Source organism: Callionymus lyra, chromosome 18 (assembly GCF_982586985.1).
Source record: "Callionymus lyra chromosome 18, fCalLyr1.hap1.1, whole genome shotgun sequence".
Lineage (NCBI taxonomy): Eukaryota > Metazoa > Chordata > Actinopteri > Syngnathiformes > Callionymidae > Callionymus > Callionymus lyra.
This window is the reverse complement of record NC_141835.1, coordinates 15,566,769-15,584,337: the sequence shown is the minus strand read 5'-3', so window position 1 is coordinate 15,584,337 and position 17,569 is coordinate 15,566,769. Positions and strand designations below refer to the sequence as shown.

The following is a 17,569-nucleotide window of genomic DNA, read 5'->3' as shown; positions in this document are numbered from 1 at the left end:
AACCTTGCGATCTCCATGACCAGATGTGGAGTTATTAAATGTTTGGATGAACCTTAGCTCCATTTCCCTAACTATCTCCGTCTAACCGCCCTCCCCCCACCCCCCACCCCCGGCGTCCTCCATTAGCCCATTAGCAGTTATGTGATATGCTGATGGGGCAGTGGACAGAGAAAGTGGGTACATTAAGCCCGACCACTAGCTTGTGTCATGGGCTGCTCTTATAAGAAGCCACTGAAGGACGAAGCCCGGGCTCAAGAACGGGGGGGTTGGGGGGGGGGCATGTGACCGCCGCCGCGGATCCTGATGGGACGGTAATGTGAGCTCAGCTGAGTTTGTAAATGAGGTCCCTCTGACCTCTGTTATATTAATCTGAGGCAGCGTTTTAGGTTCATTCTGGAAAGTCCAGCGGAAATTTTAGAGCGTCCGCCTCCATCCCTGGTCATCTTAATACCGAATTATTTTGATCACTATCCTCAAGTTTAATGTATAAAAATGTGGTGTGAAAAGATTCTAGATAAGGCCAAAGAAAACAGAATAAACGGGTAATAAAAAAAGTGAAAAAAAAGAAGATATTTTTGAGTCTCGAACTAACGTCCTCGTCTTCAGGCGCCAACAGGTCACGGTTAGCAAACATGTCTGCCTGAACCCGTCAGATCGCTCAATTTGTCCCCAGTTAGGCTGTAATGGAAGGTTGACAGCGCCGCCTGCCACGGGGCCCTCGAGCCCCGGCGCTCGAGTCGGTCTCGGCGAGTGTGTGTGTCGCTCCGCCGGAGTGTGTCGCCCAAGCGTGACTGTGTGTTATTCACACTGACGAGCTCCACTGTTCACTGTCACCTCTCATTGTGAGGGGAAATAAGCCTGCAGAGGCCTGCGGAGGAGATGGAGGGAAGGGGGGGGAGGTTGTGGGGAAAGGACCCCCACAACAACACCACCACCGCAGGACCAATCTGCAGGTCCAGAGATATGTGTGGCCACATTAGAGGATGATGGGGGGTGGGGGGGGGGGGGGTGTTTGATTTGCTGCGAAGTCTCCAGCAGCAGGATGCAGGTTGAGCCAGCGGGCCTGTGGAGACACTTCCTCTCGCTGTCCCATCCTGCCGGGAGCACGGACAGCAGGTACCTGGTTCTGAGCCCCGTTCATCAGCACCAGAAGAAAGCTACCTCGGCAGGGGGGGGGGTGCGAACAACGACACCAGTCCAGTAGATAGAAGAAGGAGGAGAGTTAATAATCCACCAGGAACACAAAAGTACGATACGTGTTTGTTATCGTCGTAAAAAAAAGACCTTCCGCCGCCGAGTCTGCCATTTCTGGACTTTCTCCAGAGAGCAAACATCCAGTCGCTCTCTTGACTCCCTGATTGTTTTTGTTCTCGGGAGCAGACAAATAGAGTTTGGCCTCTTACAAAAGAAAGCTCATCTGATCTCACTGCCCTGAGGAGTGGGCAGCCTGAAGGGCCAGTGATTGGAAAATTACGGTCACCCCCCCTCCCCACCCTCGACCCCCTCAACCCCTCCACGTATTGTTCGAACCAGACTCCTGTGTCTGTGTGGAAGGCCATCAGCTGAATGGACCGGACACTTTGTGAAGACATTTGTCAGTATTGTGGAGTGATTGATTCCGAGCTGGGTTGAATAGGAGCGACAGGTACTGTAGGTGTGTAATGAAGGGTGACATCAAGATGGACGGGAGGACAACTTGGAGATTCAGGACTTGGGAAGTCTGACTTGCTTCAAAGAAGATGACTTGAGTCCACCTGAGCAACGGTTCCATTTTCCTACACACTCAGCTGGTAGATCAGTACATCCCTTTTACTCCATTCTTACTCTTTTATCCCTCTTCCCACTTTTAAAACATCTGCCTTCAGTTTGTCTTTACAGACCCACAAAAGATCTCACTTCCTTCCGTATACATACACCTCCAGTTTTCATGGATCAAGCTCCAGATCCTCATTGCTAAAGTAATCTTCAAGTTTCTGGATAGTGCCACTATATCCAAGATCCTCCTTTCCAACCGTCTAGACTGCTAGTCTGGTCACGTTGTTCTCAATATCTCCCTCTTTTCCCTCTCACTTCATTCTCCTTGAGAAAGCTGGTCACACAGAGTCTGGTTCTGTTTGTAGTTTCTGCCTGAAAAGTCAGTTTGTGTTGCTCTCATAATTTGCTGGGACCTGTTTTCCTCTACCTTATATTTAGCGTTGGTTAAACAATGAATAACCTCGGGGTTTGTTAAAAAATGTATGTTGCTTTTATAGTCTTATCACAATAAACATGAAGTCATGCTTGCTGCGGCTCACAATGAGCTTGAAAGAATGTGCCCAGTTAGAGTTTCGTTTCTCTAGAAATTACAGTTTGTGCAATAAGATACAGTGTCCGCAAGCTATGTGAGCTGGTCTCCCCGTGCAGGCTGTTATGCCGCGCTCACTGACTTATACAGAAAAAAATTGTTTTGCTGGCTGCGTCCAGCAACAAATGAACAAACCGTTTGTATTTAAGTGTGTCATGCTCTGAGCTTTCGAATAAAAAGGCAGCAAGAAGCGGAGAACATCAGTGGTTTGGGACGAGACGTAAGAAGCACCTCCACTCCTTGCTGGTACTGAAAGGTTTCTGACTTTGCTGTTATAACACTTGTCTCTGTTTTCATTCCGATCATACGGGGGGAAAATCCCTGACAGGCTTATAACTCCATTATGATTTGGGAATTATTGTGTTACCAAAAACTGAACCACCACCAGTTTCAAGACCCCATCTGGGGGTCATATAACAATTCTGTAATCCGCTATCCATTCATTAAACTTTGCTGACGGGGTCTAACACTACTTTTTTTTTTCAAAAACCCAAACTGTGTCCAAGTCTTTCCAGGTTGAACTGAAACTGTACTCAGCTGTTGGTCCTGAGAATGGAGCCTGAGATGTAGGAAACCACATAAGCGGACCATCTCTACACCAGGATGTTTATGAAGAAGTAATGGGTACCAATCCTCATTACTATAATGGCTTGTTTCCACAGAATAGTCCAGGTAAGTCGGTGTCTGCTAGTTTCTCATATTAGGGTGCTTCTACTCCCCAAAAAGTTCCAAAATAACTGACCCAAGCCAGGCTTTGATTTCGGAGCTTTGCTAGTAGTTCAGGAGTCATCATTTGGGACAACGTTTTAAGCACAGCAATTTACCATAGTGGAGTTTTTTTTGTAAAAATTTGACTGATTTTTACCTGGAAAAACTTCAAAACAGAGCAACGTCATGATGAATAACCTACTGCATTTTGAAGACTTCAACATTTACAACATGTAAATAAGTGAGGAGAGTTGGGTTTTCACATTATGTGCCCTTTAACGATTTTGTGGGAAGGAGAAACTTAAGTAGGGAAGCGACTAAAGTACAGTAGGAGGGTTAAGCATAGGCACTGTTTCAGGAATTCTGTTTTCGAGAAAAAAGTATACAAACCAATCCCTACAAAGAAGCGATTTATGGCTATAAATGCCAGTCGCCGTGTGGCCCCCTAGTGGCTGTGCTAAGCTAAGGTAATCTGCTGTTGATCATGATCCTGGTGAAGGCTTTTTATTTCCATCTGTGAATGTTGGAGAAATGTTCTCTTTGTGTGAAAACGACCTGTTGCGGGGCCGCCGAGTGGCTCGGAACCATCTGCGAACTCGAGTGCTTTTCCTCATAAGTGATTACAAGTCCAACAAGGAGCTTGTCAGCGCGCACCCTCAAGATTTGAGGTCAATTTCGCCTCCTGATTGTCTTTCTGTGGGAGGAGGGGGTGCAGGCGTGAGTTTACTGTAGCTGCACTGAAGCATCATCAGGAGTAAAAAACCCTGGGTCTCTCCTCTCCTTTATCCCTCCTCCCTTCAACCCTGCACCCCTCCAGCTCTGGCCCTCTGCCTGCTCCTTCGCTCACCCCCGTGTTCGCAAATCACTCCTTCCCGTGTCAGCAGGTAAATTGTTTTGTCCTCCCATTCCCTGCTTTCATTACCTTGTGTAAATTAAGCGATATGTCGTCCACCGGTGCGAGCCAGAGCACTCACCGCGCCGACGCCAAAATCATGAGATTTGGCATAATAAATGAAGACAAACTGGCGGTAGCAGTGCTCCTCTCCACGCCGGCTCGCCTTCATTATTCGCTTAACTTGCCGGGGAAAATGACTTAACCCTGACCCGAGTATTACGTCCCATATTCACTCCAGATAAAAGCCTTTTTACAGCGCACAACAATTTATATTCCGGCAAAGAGGCTGCTTTTCTCTGTCAGTTTTCCAATCTCAGCTCCTGAACACACGTCATTAAACTTGTCTTGCCTTCCTGTATTTGTCCATCAGTCCTTTTCCTTTTACATAAAATCTGGCAGCATTGTTCTGGGAGCTGATGACACCCGCTCATTTTTTTTCCCCCTCGGAATGTTTGATTGGAAGAAATATAGCCCGAGCCGCAGCTATCTCTGCTCCGGTGTGGAATCATGCACTTGATGAAATAGTGTTCCCCCGGCAAGAATAATAAAAACAGACTTGTGCATTACAGGGGGCTCTCAATCTGCCAGCTGAGCGAAGAAAACCCACCCTGCCTCCTGACAGATTTTTATAGTTATCCCCGCAGATAAATGGAAACGGTGACCAGGCGGCTGGGAAGGCCACGCCGGAGCCGATGTGGACCGCGGGGCAGCGCGATAGCCGTTAAGAACCTCCCGTGTAAATGTTTACGTTTACGCAACAGCTCGCAGGAATAAAAGCACTAGAGGTAATGATGGATTGTCGAATCACTGTGAAACTAGATAACTAGAAAGGCACTGGGAAAACGCATACCCCTGCCAAGGAGCTCTATAAATTAAAAAACATAGCCCAAGTCGAATGGATAAAATGCTCATGTTCGATCAGCTACCTCTGGAACTGTAAATTTCTACGAAGTCTTAAATACCTTAAAGAAATGTCGTTTGAACGACAACATAAGCAAAACTTGTTCTATTGCATCCGTACTGATCTCATCCAGGATTCATAGAACCGTAGTTACATACGTAACTTTCGATTCATTTTATTGATTCAATTTATTGCAGTGTTTTGTTAAGGGCAATTTTGTGAATTCACAAAGTTAAGCGCACAAGAGGCAGCAGTAAGACTATTACAAGTGAATTATGAAACCTTCAAAATCTTCCTGGATCCAGATGGATCTACAAAACACAAACAAAGTGTAATCATCTGGTTCAATATATATATAAAACCAAATATGTGTGTATTTATATATATATATATACTGTATAACGTAGTGTGTGTGAATGGTTGTCTGTCTTTGTGTGACCTACGACGGACTTGCGTCCTGTCCAGGGTGTCCCCCTCCTTTCGCCTGTAGAATCTAAATAGATAGGCTCCAGCCCCACCGCGACCCACATAAGGGATTAAGCGGTAGAGAAAATGAATGAAAAACAAATACCTGTTTCCCTCTCTGATCCGTCTAATGTGGTCTCGAAGCCCAAAGGGAGATTTTGACTCGGTAGAACTCGTGGGATTTATTTTAGCAGCTCCCTTCACGACTTGCCTGAGAGATGCATCCAAACTTCTGTATGGTAGGGGGTCAGAGACGGCAGTTGCATTCATTTCTATCAAGGCTAAAGTATATTTTGGCGCTTTCAGTAAGGAAAAAACAACCTTAGTTTTGTGGAGAAATGCACATGTTAGCTGTGGTCGCTTCAGTTTTCACGACAAAGCAATTACAAAGAAAGGATATTACTTGGAATGAGTACTTGTTGGTACTGTTGGTGTTTTAATCGTGTGCTGTGACAGCGGGTCACGGTGGTAACTATATCTTAAAGCCCCCGGGTCAGGAGTGTTTCAATTACTCCCATTACTCCCTAAAACTCTAATTATGCCGGATTAACAAAATCTGATCCAAGATTACATTAATCCAGGAAAGATTCGAGGTCAGGAATCAGATGATGTCACTTATCGCACCCTGATTTAAAGAGACGCTCTCATCACGGAAGACGGAGACGAAGTCAGATTACACCGAGGGTTAAAAGTTCTGCTGTGATTGTATTTGAAGATTCTGCTAATCAGCGCTAAACGGTGCTCGTCTGTAGCTGACGGACGAATAATCAGTCGTCTGAACGGGCTAATCAATCCACGGTCGGATGAAGAGACGCTTGGTCACCTTCTTCTCTTCCTCCCCCCATCTTCTTCTTCTTCTTCTTCTGCTTCTACTTCTGCAGTCTGTGTTACATCTTGTGGTCATTAACTGTTACATCAGCATAGAAAAAAGTTTGACATTAAACATATTTCCAGTTTCCAAGTAACTTTAGTCTTTCTAGACAAATTATATCACAAAAATGAAATACAATAATATAAATTATATCACACAAGTCCAGTTACCAAATAAGAAACTATGACACTATGAAAAACAAAAAAAAGTACGATCACAAAATTAACAAAACTATTTAAATAATATAAGTAAAATTACAATAAATCTATTTTTCAAATTATTGTCTTTAATTGATTATTTGAATTTTTTGTAATAATTTTTTTTTTATACAATTTGGATATTATATAACTCATATTTCACACAATTATATTTATATAAAGACAGGTGGATAATATAATTTTACAATATTGAAGTATTTTCAAAAATAAAATAAAATAATATTACAAAAAAAAATCAAATCATTAAAGAAAACAATAATTTGACAATAGTAAGACAAAAAAACTGTTTAACAAAATAACTACAAATAATGAACTAAAATAACGTTATATATAATTACATAATTTATTTTAAAAAAAAGAAAGGAAATGTGACATTATTATCACAATAAAAATAAATAATGAGACTATGTTAAAAAAAATATATATTCAAGTTCAAGTTATTTTTATTGTCAATTATGCATGTATTAAGACATGCAGCATTAATGAAACCGTGGTCCTCTCTGACCCACGATGCAAAACATGAATACTGTTGACATTAAATTACATTAAATAAGGCATTCAAGAAAATAAATAAAAATAGATAACCAACAAAAATAATTTTGTTTTATTTTTATTTAGATTAACTGAAATTAAATAAAAATAAATACACAATAATTTTACAATAATAAGTTAGCAATAAGTAGTAATCCAACTTCAGCAGGATATTTTCTGAAATAAAAAACAAATAAATAATTGTTGTGTTGTTGTTAAGGGGATGCAAAGCAATAAAATCGACATCATGTTTGCTCCTCAAAACTCCCAACACTTTCCCCGAATGAATGTATTAATAACCCGCAGTTACAAGAGTCTGCGCTCGACAGCTTTATTCCATTTGAGGACTGGGGAAGGCCGATAAACTCCAGTCATTTTTTACTATATGAAACTTTCCCAAGGTTGTTTGGGGAGTCAGGCCGGCGCATGAATACAGAGCCGTTTCCTTGTTCTACAAGTCACGCATCCGCGAGTCTTTAAGCGATCATTATTACCATACAAATAGACAGATCTATTTAACAACCCTCTTTTTATCGCATAACACTCATTCTTTAGTGTTGCTTCTCTCAAAGACGCCTGAAATGCTCACCTCCCCTCCTTCCTTCCTTCCTTTCTTTTTTTTTTCCTACGCGGGGAAATGGTCTCTCGCTTGATAAAAGGCGGCGGCAACAGAAGAAGCAAAAGGCTGACATCTTCTTAAGAGATGATAGCAGAGCCAAATCAAATAGGATGGAGCAGTCACTCTTTTCACAGATAGGTAGCTCATTTCTGGTGGCGGAGAGTTTGCATCCCAAGTGACGCTCTGCCCGGGAAAGATAGCTCACTCCAGCCGCCTTCATTATTCCGAGCTCCCCTCTCACATCTCCGCTGCTCAGACTTTAATGAGTTACCAATTTCCCTCAAGTGTTGATAGGAATCTCGGAATTTAGATTCCGAGACAACATGTTTAATCACGAGTCATTCTTGGAGAGACGGCAGAAATCAATTATTTCTAATAGACAATGGTGATTGAAATGAAAAGCAGAGGGTTTTTTTTAAAACAAAGACTCCAGCGCCGGCGGAGATAAGTGTCTCGGAGGAGAGCGGCGACACGCCGAGAAGAGCTTCTCTCCTCCGACAAACAAAGACTTGTAAGAGTTTGGATTGAAGTTACTCGGAAGATAATTCCGTGATGGTTAGAGTGAGTCAAACTCTCGAGGAAGTTGCACAAGTTTGGTAAAATGTTTGTTTTTCGCGAAGCTAGCTTAGCGAGAGCTAAGCCAAGAGAAAATGTTAGATGGATTTGTATCCTCACCTGTAGACACTAGCTCTGTAGTCAGCTGAAAAACAAGAATTTTCTCTATAGGTGTCTAGAGTATCAGGTATCAAGATCGCAGGTTGAGGTGTCACTTAACAAAGTTAAGTAGGTTCCATTAGACTCTCTTCAGGAACCTCTTCCGGGACTTTTAGGGTAACACTAAGGTGTTTCGATTTCAAAGGGGGTTTAACTACCGACGCTAAGATTTTTAATTCAAACAAACTGGACTTGAGTCCGCCAGGAGAGAAAGGACTTTGTCTTTAGCGATCCATAGCAAGTAAATTGTCAAAGTATATGGGGGTTAAAAATGGAAAGACATTTTCAGGTTTTCAGCTAAATAAACCTGGGAAATTGTCTTTTTTATTGAAGTATAAGATAAAAGTTCTGAGTACCCAAAAAATAGGACACAATCTCAAGGTGTGAAGCATCTCAGCGGGTTTTAAAAAAGATTTAGAATCTTCATACTCACAGTATGGAAGTACCTTAAATATGTCCAAAGACAAAAAAAGCAACTGTACAAGAAGGAGCTGTCTCGCCTGCAGTTAAGAATTCTCAGCCGCTCTAGTAGAAGAACTCACATTTCCCCGATCCTTAAAACTCTTCACTGAAATTCTGGTTTCAGATCTATTCATGGTCTAGGCTCCTTCTTACATCAGTGATCTGATCCAGCCTTACACCCCAGCTCGGGCTCTGAGGTCTGTGGATCAGAATCTACTTATGGTTCCTGAACACGGTTCAGGACCAGAGGAGAGAAATCCTTCCAGGCTGTTGCTCCTAAGCTTTGGAACGATCTTCCTCTCTCTCTGTGTTTGATGATCTACTGACTCCTTCAAGAAACAGAGGATTTTCCCTGGTTCTCTAAGACTCCTGTGTCTGTCTTATGTGTCTTGATCTTTTAAAGTATATATTTTAACTGTATATTGTTTTTGATTGTTGAAGTGTTTTGTGACCCTGGTCTAGAAACGTACTCACTTACTGACATGTACTCCGGGGGTCAAATATTACCATTTTCTTTTAAATCATGCGCCACTTTGACAAACATTACAGAGCCACCTCGACTCTCTTGAATTAGTGGTTCTACTTTGAGTCTCAACTGGATGACTGAGTATCTATAATCTAAGACAGGGTCCAGACACCTGCTGGGAAACTGTTTTCATGACCAAAGTTGAGAGCAGGGATCTCATGATGAATAAAGAACTTTTGGCTCTAAAGGTCTCTTAAGTAGCTGAAAATTAACAATCCAGTGAAGTGAACACTTGAAAGATGGTGTCGGCCGGAAACAGAGAGTGTCGCAGAGAGAGGATGGATATGAAATGCCTGAGAAGCTGCTCAGTAAATTCAAAGAGTGTATCCTGAGGGGAGAAGGTTCCAAACTCCTAATTGCTTCTTCTGAAAGGATCTGGTTTCTGATATGTTTGCTGGTGAGAGACACTTAATGAAGCGGTGGCTCAACTTATTATTTTGGAAATGTAACCGCGAGTACGTTTCCCGGGATTTCTCTCCGGACCTCTTCTCCCCGACCAGAACAATGGCGGACCCTCGAGCCCCGGCCGGCGCCTGCTCTCGCCCAGGCCTGTGGGGAGACCAGGCTCGGTGGGCTGAAATATGGAGGCGACAGATAAGCTGGCAGCAGCAGGACCAGGCCTCTCTCTCGCAGGCCCGAGGGGAAATTTGCAGTTATTAAGAGGAAGATGAGGGAGATTAAACCGCTTTTGTACTCCTGGAACTCCTTTTTATTATTATTATTATTATTGGGCTTATATAGGAGTGTTGAAATAGACAAGTGTCATGTGTGTCATCCAGCTGCTGTGAGAGATTCATTTCTAAATTGTTTCGCTGCTATTGTTTTGTTTCTCGGAGCTAATAGAATAAATGTCATCTGAAAATCTACTTTTACAGTCAATGAAAGGAATTTTCAGTTTTTTGTTGAACTTACATTTGCCAACATGAAGCAACCAGGTTTTTTTCATTTATATATATATATATATATATATATATATATATATATATATATATATATATAAAAATCTGAGGGGTATATAATTACATACATAGCAAGTGAACCATAGTAAATGAAAAAAATAAAGTAAAAAAGGAAACGTCCACCTATAATACGAAAATAAATAAAATATTACATGTAAAATATATATAAATCTATACATGTTAGCATCAAGTTGAAAAAACAACTACAATTATTTCCCTAATTTGTTGAAAATCATTTATTTATAGTGTAAAAAAAATAAATCCATGCAGAATATTGTTAGGTGTTAGAAATGAATGAATAAAACGCGAACTAATGCATTTATTGTTTGTGAAAAGTGGAAATAAAAAATGTATAAATATGACACGTCAAGCACCAATTTTTAAATTACAGACAATATTGATTTTTATTTGTTTTGTAAACTTAACAAAATGTAATAATAGGAGTTCCATAATTCCGTAATAAATAAAGAACTACAAATTGAAATACATACAAATAAATATATTTACTTTCTTTCTTTTTTTTTTAACCATATTAATTTTTCAAATCATCATTTAAATGAGCCATACTTATAATTATTATTATTTTATTCCATTTTCTAACACTCATTTTGGTTGGAAAAACCTTTTTTTCATTGCAGCTATGACGTCACGTCAACATCGTTATCAGCTTCCCGTCAGCGAGGCTCGTGCGCCCCTGTCAAGTGTTGTTATGGCGCGTGGGCGACGCTTGCGTCACCGCGGTCCTCGCCCGCTGATTGGCTGGCGCGCAGGGCGGAAGTGAGGTGCGCCAGCTGTGCTGCAAAACAAAACAAGACGAGCTGCGAGCGCTGGTGAGTGTTTACCGACACAAAAGACACTCTCGCTGCCTTTTCCCTCGTTCTCCACGAAGCCTGGTGACTTTATGTCGCCGTGGAGAGTGTTTTGTTGGCGGGTGTGCGCGTGTTTTTCTCCGCGGGGCGTTGAGCCGAGACTGTCCTTGTGTGAGCTCACATGTGGAGGCTGTTATGTAACAACAGTGCTGCTCTGCACCAACGCTGCTGTCCTTCCAGGGTCTCCTCGACGCTTCCCGACTACACTGCGTGACTCTGAACCATCTCCTCTCAACCATCTCCTCTCAACCATCTTCTGAAGCGTGATAACGTTATAATGGTTAGAATAGATGGAGGAGTTGAGGTTCCAAACCTGGCGCATCCTTACAGCATGCTTTTGTTTCCTGTTTTTGACTAATCTCAGCAAAGTCTGAACCTTAAAACCTCCTTTATTTTAATTCAAAATACTCTCCTCAGTAACAGGGAAGGAAAGGAGACTTTATCTTCATGATAAATGTGTGTCTACACTTACTAAATGAACAATGACTCCAGGTTAGCACGTCCTAGCTAACTGAGTTAGCACCTGTACCCAGATATCCTCATGTTTATTCTCTCTACTTTAGAACAAATCTGAGGCAACTCACAAATTGGATTTGTATTCATTCGATCATTAAATAAAAAGAAGCTCCATGAGCACCTGGCAGGTGTGCCCACGAAAAGAACTGAGAATGTAGTACGACCTGGATATTCGAGAAATGAAGCTAAAATAGCAGCACAACCATTCAAAGTGTATCTGGACTTGATTAATAGATAGATAAATAGATACAACTTTATTGATCCCTCTGGAGGTCTCCTTCGGGAAAATTGTTTTTCCAGTCAGCACACAGCAAACAGACGATAGATTTCTAAAAAACAAGAACGAGAACAAAGTTTCTATGAAAAGAAAGTCCAAGATTACACAATCTAAGTCTAAAAATAAAGAACATGGATACAAAAAAATAAATAACAAAGACAGAGGATACAAAGATTAACATGGAATAGAATAATCTTTTCGCTCCACTTCTGACCCCAAACTCAGAATTAAACAGCCTAATACTATGAGGAATGAATCCCTGAGTCTATTAGTGTTGCATTGACTAGTTGACTAGTGACTAGCTAGAGCGGCACAAAAAATATTAGAAAGCGTCATTGGTTCTTATGTACTTTTAGCTCTATACGAAATAATTTCCATCTTTGTGTCCAATGTGAAACACGCAAATGGTTTCTCCTGCCTCGCTTGAACCAACTACATACATGGTCGATCCATTCCGTGTTGTGCAAGGTGTCCCTGGAAAGCACCACAGGTTCAATTCTTGATTGATTCTGGTTTGAGGAAATAAATTAGACACTTTTTATGTTATTCTCTTTGTATCTTCCAAACACTTGTGCATCCAAACACATATTGTCTCTGTCATTGTTAATCTTCTTTTTCTCTGGTTTTGCTCGCAGCATGATGATGGATGAGCTGGTGCAGGACCTGGTGTCTGCGTTGGAGCAGACTTCAGAGCAGAATAAGCTTGGAGGACTTTGGGAGGAGATGGTTCTGAATCCTCTGCACCAGCGAAGGCAAATCCGCAGAAGACGGAGTCGTAAGCGCCAGCGCGCCTCTTCCTTCTACCCGCTCGAGCACCGACGCTGCTGGATCGAGGCCTCGGAGTCCAGTTTGGATGAAGCCTCCAAGAACCGAAGAGCCAACGCGGCATCCGCCTTCGCGGCGAACTGCAGCGACTCCGATGACATGCCGGCCACCAGCCAGTGGCACACCTTCATGAGGGGCCCCACCAGGACCAGACAGCCTTCCTGGCCGGAGTCGGACTCCTTCACCGAAACAAATCCAGTTCGGCCGCTGAGGAGGAGGAGGAAGGTCAAGCGAGTGACGGCGGACGTCAGGACGTTCAGGCTGCAGCAGAACTTGAAAGGCATGGAGGGGAAACTGAGACAGCGGCCGTCCAGGATGCAACATCTGGCTCGGTCCAAGACCCCGTCTGGTGGATGGGCCGACAGGAAGGGTGAGGGAGCCAGGCTGATGGGGAAGGAGCATTGGAAGAGGAAGATGACGCTGGAGGCCAAGGAGCACAGAGATGGCGCTGACGAAAACATGTCTGAGGGGTAACGTCAGATTCCATTTATCATATTTACCAATTACAAATATTTACTAGACTACCCAACTGCATTCTTGTCCCATAATTATATCTTATGTATGTGTATGTTAATGTAGTATGGTGAGAACAGCTGAAGTTCTCACATCTAGAGGATGTTTTTATTGTGTAGCTCTTTACTCTCTGAGGTGTTGGTTCTCAAACTTGTTCTTGGCTAGCTAAGCTAACAAGCAGAACATTACAGGCCAACTAGTGTGAAGTCTTCCTCTCCAAGATGCAGTAAGTTCCTCATCATGACCATGTTTTGAACTTTTACCTTTACAAAGTTCTCCCCCCGTCTGAAATCTTAGCGAACGAGAGGTTACGAGAGCAGATTTCATTATGGCGAAATAATTCTCCTCCAGCCAGCCGCAATCACACCCCACTTTGATGATTCCGAGATTGATGACGCGTGGTGACAAATCTCGATGCTTGACCAATCACAGCAGAGTGAGTGTGGTTATAGTAAACAAGATTGTATCTCCAGAAAATCATTTTCAGCACATTTGCTAATCGAAATAGTTCAATGAAAAGAGAGTTTTGTACAAACAGACACATACTGATGATACAATAGAGGTCAAAGACCAATTAAGATACATTAGTTGCCCTTTCAGGTTAAAATGACCTTGAATTAACATTCAATTTGACAAAAAGAGCTACTAAATTTGAACAGACTTCACCCATGATGTCTTACGGTGTTGTAAAGTTAAGCTTAAAAGTGTAAATAAATATTTAGAATGACATCAAAACATGTATTATGACATAAACATCACTTAATTTTTTTTATCCCTTTAAATTCACAGTGTTTATTTTTTCATTGAAATTTGTAGTCTGAGTCAAGACCATTTTCTCCGAGCCTCTCTTCAAAAGCAGCTTCGACACAGTCGCTGAAAAACACAAAAACAATAAAAGCTCTCATTAGAAAACTCGAGATAAAGAGTCTATAGCTGTCATGTTGCTTATAACCATAAAGCGAACAGAAGCGTTTTTTTTTTCCTGGTTGTACAACTCTGCAGAACTAGTTTAATGACATGCAATTGGCTGCCAGTATCCCCGCTGTGATTGTTTAAAGAGCCGGAATTAACATCATCCACCAAAAGCCGCCGCTAGCCTTTAAATAGAACATTACTAAAGCAGTTAAACCCCAAACATTAAAGCATAACTCTGCTCAGGCAGAAGCAATTAAACAAGGCGACATTTAAGATGATCTACACCGCCTGTCTCCCCCTAATTCCACGTCGATATTCAGCGTGTGCCGAGTCAAATTTAGAAAAATGTATCTCAATCACCGAGCTCCACTTTAAGGTATTGAGTTGACATTAAAAATGAATGATGGGGGTCTCTTTTATCCCGGGCTCCTATAGCCGCGATGATCACCAGGGAGAGGGGTCTTTGAGAGTTCCGCCTCCGGGCATCCGCCAGCTCATTATTTCCCTCAATGAAGAATTGCTGCAAATAAATAAGTCACTTGATTTGGTATTGATTTGTGATAGAATGCGTCTTGTGTTTGGTAATCACAGCCATGATTGGGTGGACTCGCTTGTGGACATCTTTTCCTAGTATTTCACGTGATACTTTCAATTTTCAGTTTCGTGTGAGTGGTTGACTGCGTATACGTACCTTTTTGATGCCATCCGGGACCACTCCAGGGTGTCCTCCGTCTCTTGCCCCGACTAGATGGGATAGTCTCATTTAGGTTGTAATCTTTCAGAGAAAGGTTAAGTATAATATATCTCCAGAAAATCTTTTTCAGCACATTTGCTACTCTAAATATTTCAATGAAAAGAGAGTTTTGTACAAACAGACACATACTGATGATACAATAGAGGTCAAAGATCAATTTAGGACACATTAGTTGCCCTCTAAGGTTGAAATGTCCTTGAATTAACATTCAATTTGACCAAAAAAAAGCTACTACATTTGAAGGGACTTCACTCATGATGTCTTACGGTATTGTAAAGTTAAGCTTGACATCACTTAACGAAACATTTTAAATTATTATATTTTTAAACATAGCATGGTGGACATCATTTGTTATAATAAAAAATAAAAAAACATCAAGAATTCTTAGATTACGTGAGCTCCTAGTTCTTATCCACATCCTTGTTTCAAATGATGTTGATGAAAGGGCAAGTGTTGGCTCGACAAATATATTTCCCAAATTTCGGGTAAATAATGTGCCATTATATGTCAAAAATTCCGTCTCCACAAGACTTCAGGAAAGAACGTCACATTTTAGAAAGGATCATCATTTTGTTATAACCAGTAAATTGTAATAATAATTAACGTGTTATTCATAACAGTCCAGCACTTATGTTTAATGTCCCGCCGTTCTCCCTCACATCTCAGCGCCATTGACAATCTCATTATCCAACGATCATACTGGAGACGGAGACTTCTGTGATCAGGCGTAATGGGACGGGGGGGCGTCAAGACTTTACACCTCACAGCTTAATTTGCGCCGACCTCCCGAAGCCCCTAAACGGCACTTGTTTTCTTACTTTATGGAAAAATCAATAGCCATCCTGACAGAAAACAGCTCCGGAGAAGAAATAAATGGGAACACGGTGGCGTGCTGTCAATCATTCCTCACTTACACAACGCCAGCGCTCTTGATTGCTGCTCAGTAGACTGCCACGCCGCTCTGAGGGCCCCACGATCTAATGGGCCGGCCCGGGCCGAGGTGAAGGATGTAGGGAAACGGGCCTGACAGTGGTGCAACAGCAAGTATTTATAATCCGAGCGTGTATGCTCCATTTGATGCCAGACACGGGGCGCCATTGTGGAAATGTCTTTTGAAGCACTCCCGATTTTGTTGGTCTGGTTCATTCCATTAAGCGTTTTTTTTATTTGGAGTTGCCGGTCTCTTAAATGGGAGCCGCCGCTCAAGGTCACTCCGCCTTCAGTCATCCAAGTGCAAGCCGAGCAGATGTTGGCAGCTCCTGTTGGGCTTCACATCCTTGATTAGCCGGGGCCAGGCCTGCTGGCAGTGGGACCACCTGGCACCCCGGCTGGCCCGCGAGTAGAGCTCACCTGTGGGCAACCCTCGCCCTCCTGATGTGGTGGCAAAGAAAATGCAATTAAGCTGTTTTATATCCCCTGTGAGATTTGATCCATGTGCTTAATACAATTTCCTGAAAAGGTAAAAGAATCATTTTAACGTTGATTTTCATTTATTTATTTTAATGAATTATTTCAAACAACTATATATAAATATAGATAGTGATTAAAAAGATTAATGATAAACTTCGAGAATATTGCAGCTCTATTGCTGATATGAATAGTTTTCTATACTAGCTAAAGTACCTGGGGTTTCCCAGGGATTGTAATACCATGCAAAACATATTTAAAATGACAAATGCAAAGACTATTTAATTTAGTTTGGAATATTTTATTGTCCCTTAATCGGCTTTCATGGACCTAAAAGGGGGCTAATATGAGCTAATATGCGGCCAAAAATGTTGGCGTAGTTGCAACTTTTAAAATAATGTAACTTGCTTAATATTTGAGATCTAAATAGACACTTTTCACTTAATTAAAAAAAAATCTGTCTTGGAATGATTCTATACAGGTAACTAATAAAAAAGGTCTTGACCCGGACACAGAACAGTTCATGGTGGTATTTTTGAGCCAAGAAGAACTCTTTAGGGCCCTTGTAGTACTACAGGATAACCCTGAGGTTCTTGGTGATAAATGTTTTAATAAAAAAATAATTTCATGATAAACATTATTTTTACAATTTTTTGGAGCTTAAATGCTCAATTGTCTTTAGGGTAGACTTGTTTCATAGCTGCACTTGGCTTTTTGTCACTGATCTGATCCAGCCTTACACCCCAGCTCGGGCTCTGAGGTCTGTGGATCAGAATCTACTGATGGTTCCTCGCACATGGTTCAGGACCAGAGGAGAGAAATCCTTCCAGGCTGTTGCTCCTAAGCTTTGGAACGAGCTTCCTCTCTCTTTGCGCTTGATGGAGTCTACTGACTCCTTTAAGAAACATCTTAAGACGTTTCTATTTGTTCAGGCTTTTTCTTGATTTTCTGGAACTCCTGTGTTGTTCTCAGTATTATCTTGATCTTTAAAGCATGTACTTTTTTGAGCATTGTTTTGATTGTTAAAGCGCTTTGTGACCCTGGTCTGGAAAAGCGCTATATAAATAAATATTACTTACTTACTTACTTACTTACTCTTAGCTGTGGTTAGCTTTGGTCATGTTGCCGCTGGATGGGATGTGGTTTCAGTTATCGCTTTAACAGTGAGGATGTCTTTACTTCTGTTGTAAGTTTGTGTTTTTACCATGAGCTTCAGGTATGACAGGGGTGGCTAGTTCATTTCCCTCTGGGGCCACATCATATATTGTGACTGTTGCGAG

At 41.8% G+C, this 17,569-nt stretch overlaps 1 protein-coding gene across 3 annotated transcripts in view; it reads left to right on the top strand.

Annotated features, from left to right (window-relative positions):
• Window positions 1-10,949: 10,949 nt before the first annotated feature.
• Window positions 10,950-17,569, top strand: part of LOC148060674 (G patch domain-containing protein 2-like) — a 32,332-nt gene continuing 25,712 nt past the window's right edge. For all 3 annotated transcript variants that reach the window (XR_015709311.1, XM_087780475.1, XM_087780474.1), the window contains exons 1-2: window positions 10,950-11,043; window positions 12,511-13,170. Coding sequence is in view for 2 of the 3 variants with exons in the window: in XM_087780475.1 (XP_087636601.1) it covers window positions 12,512-13,170 (659 nt within the window). In the remaining variant the exon portion in view is untranslated. The remainder of the gene's footprint in view (window positions 11,044-12,510; window positions 13,171-17,569) is intronic.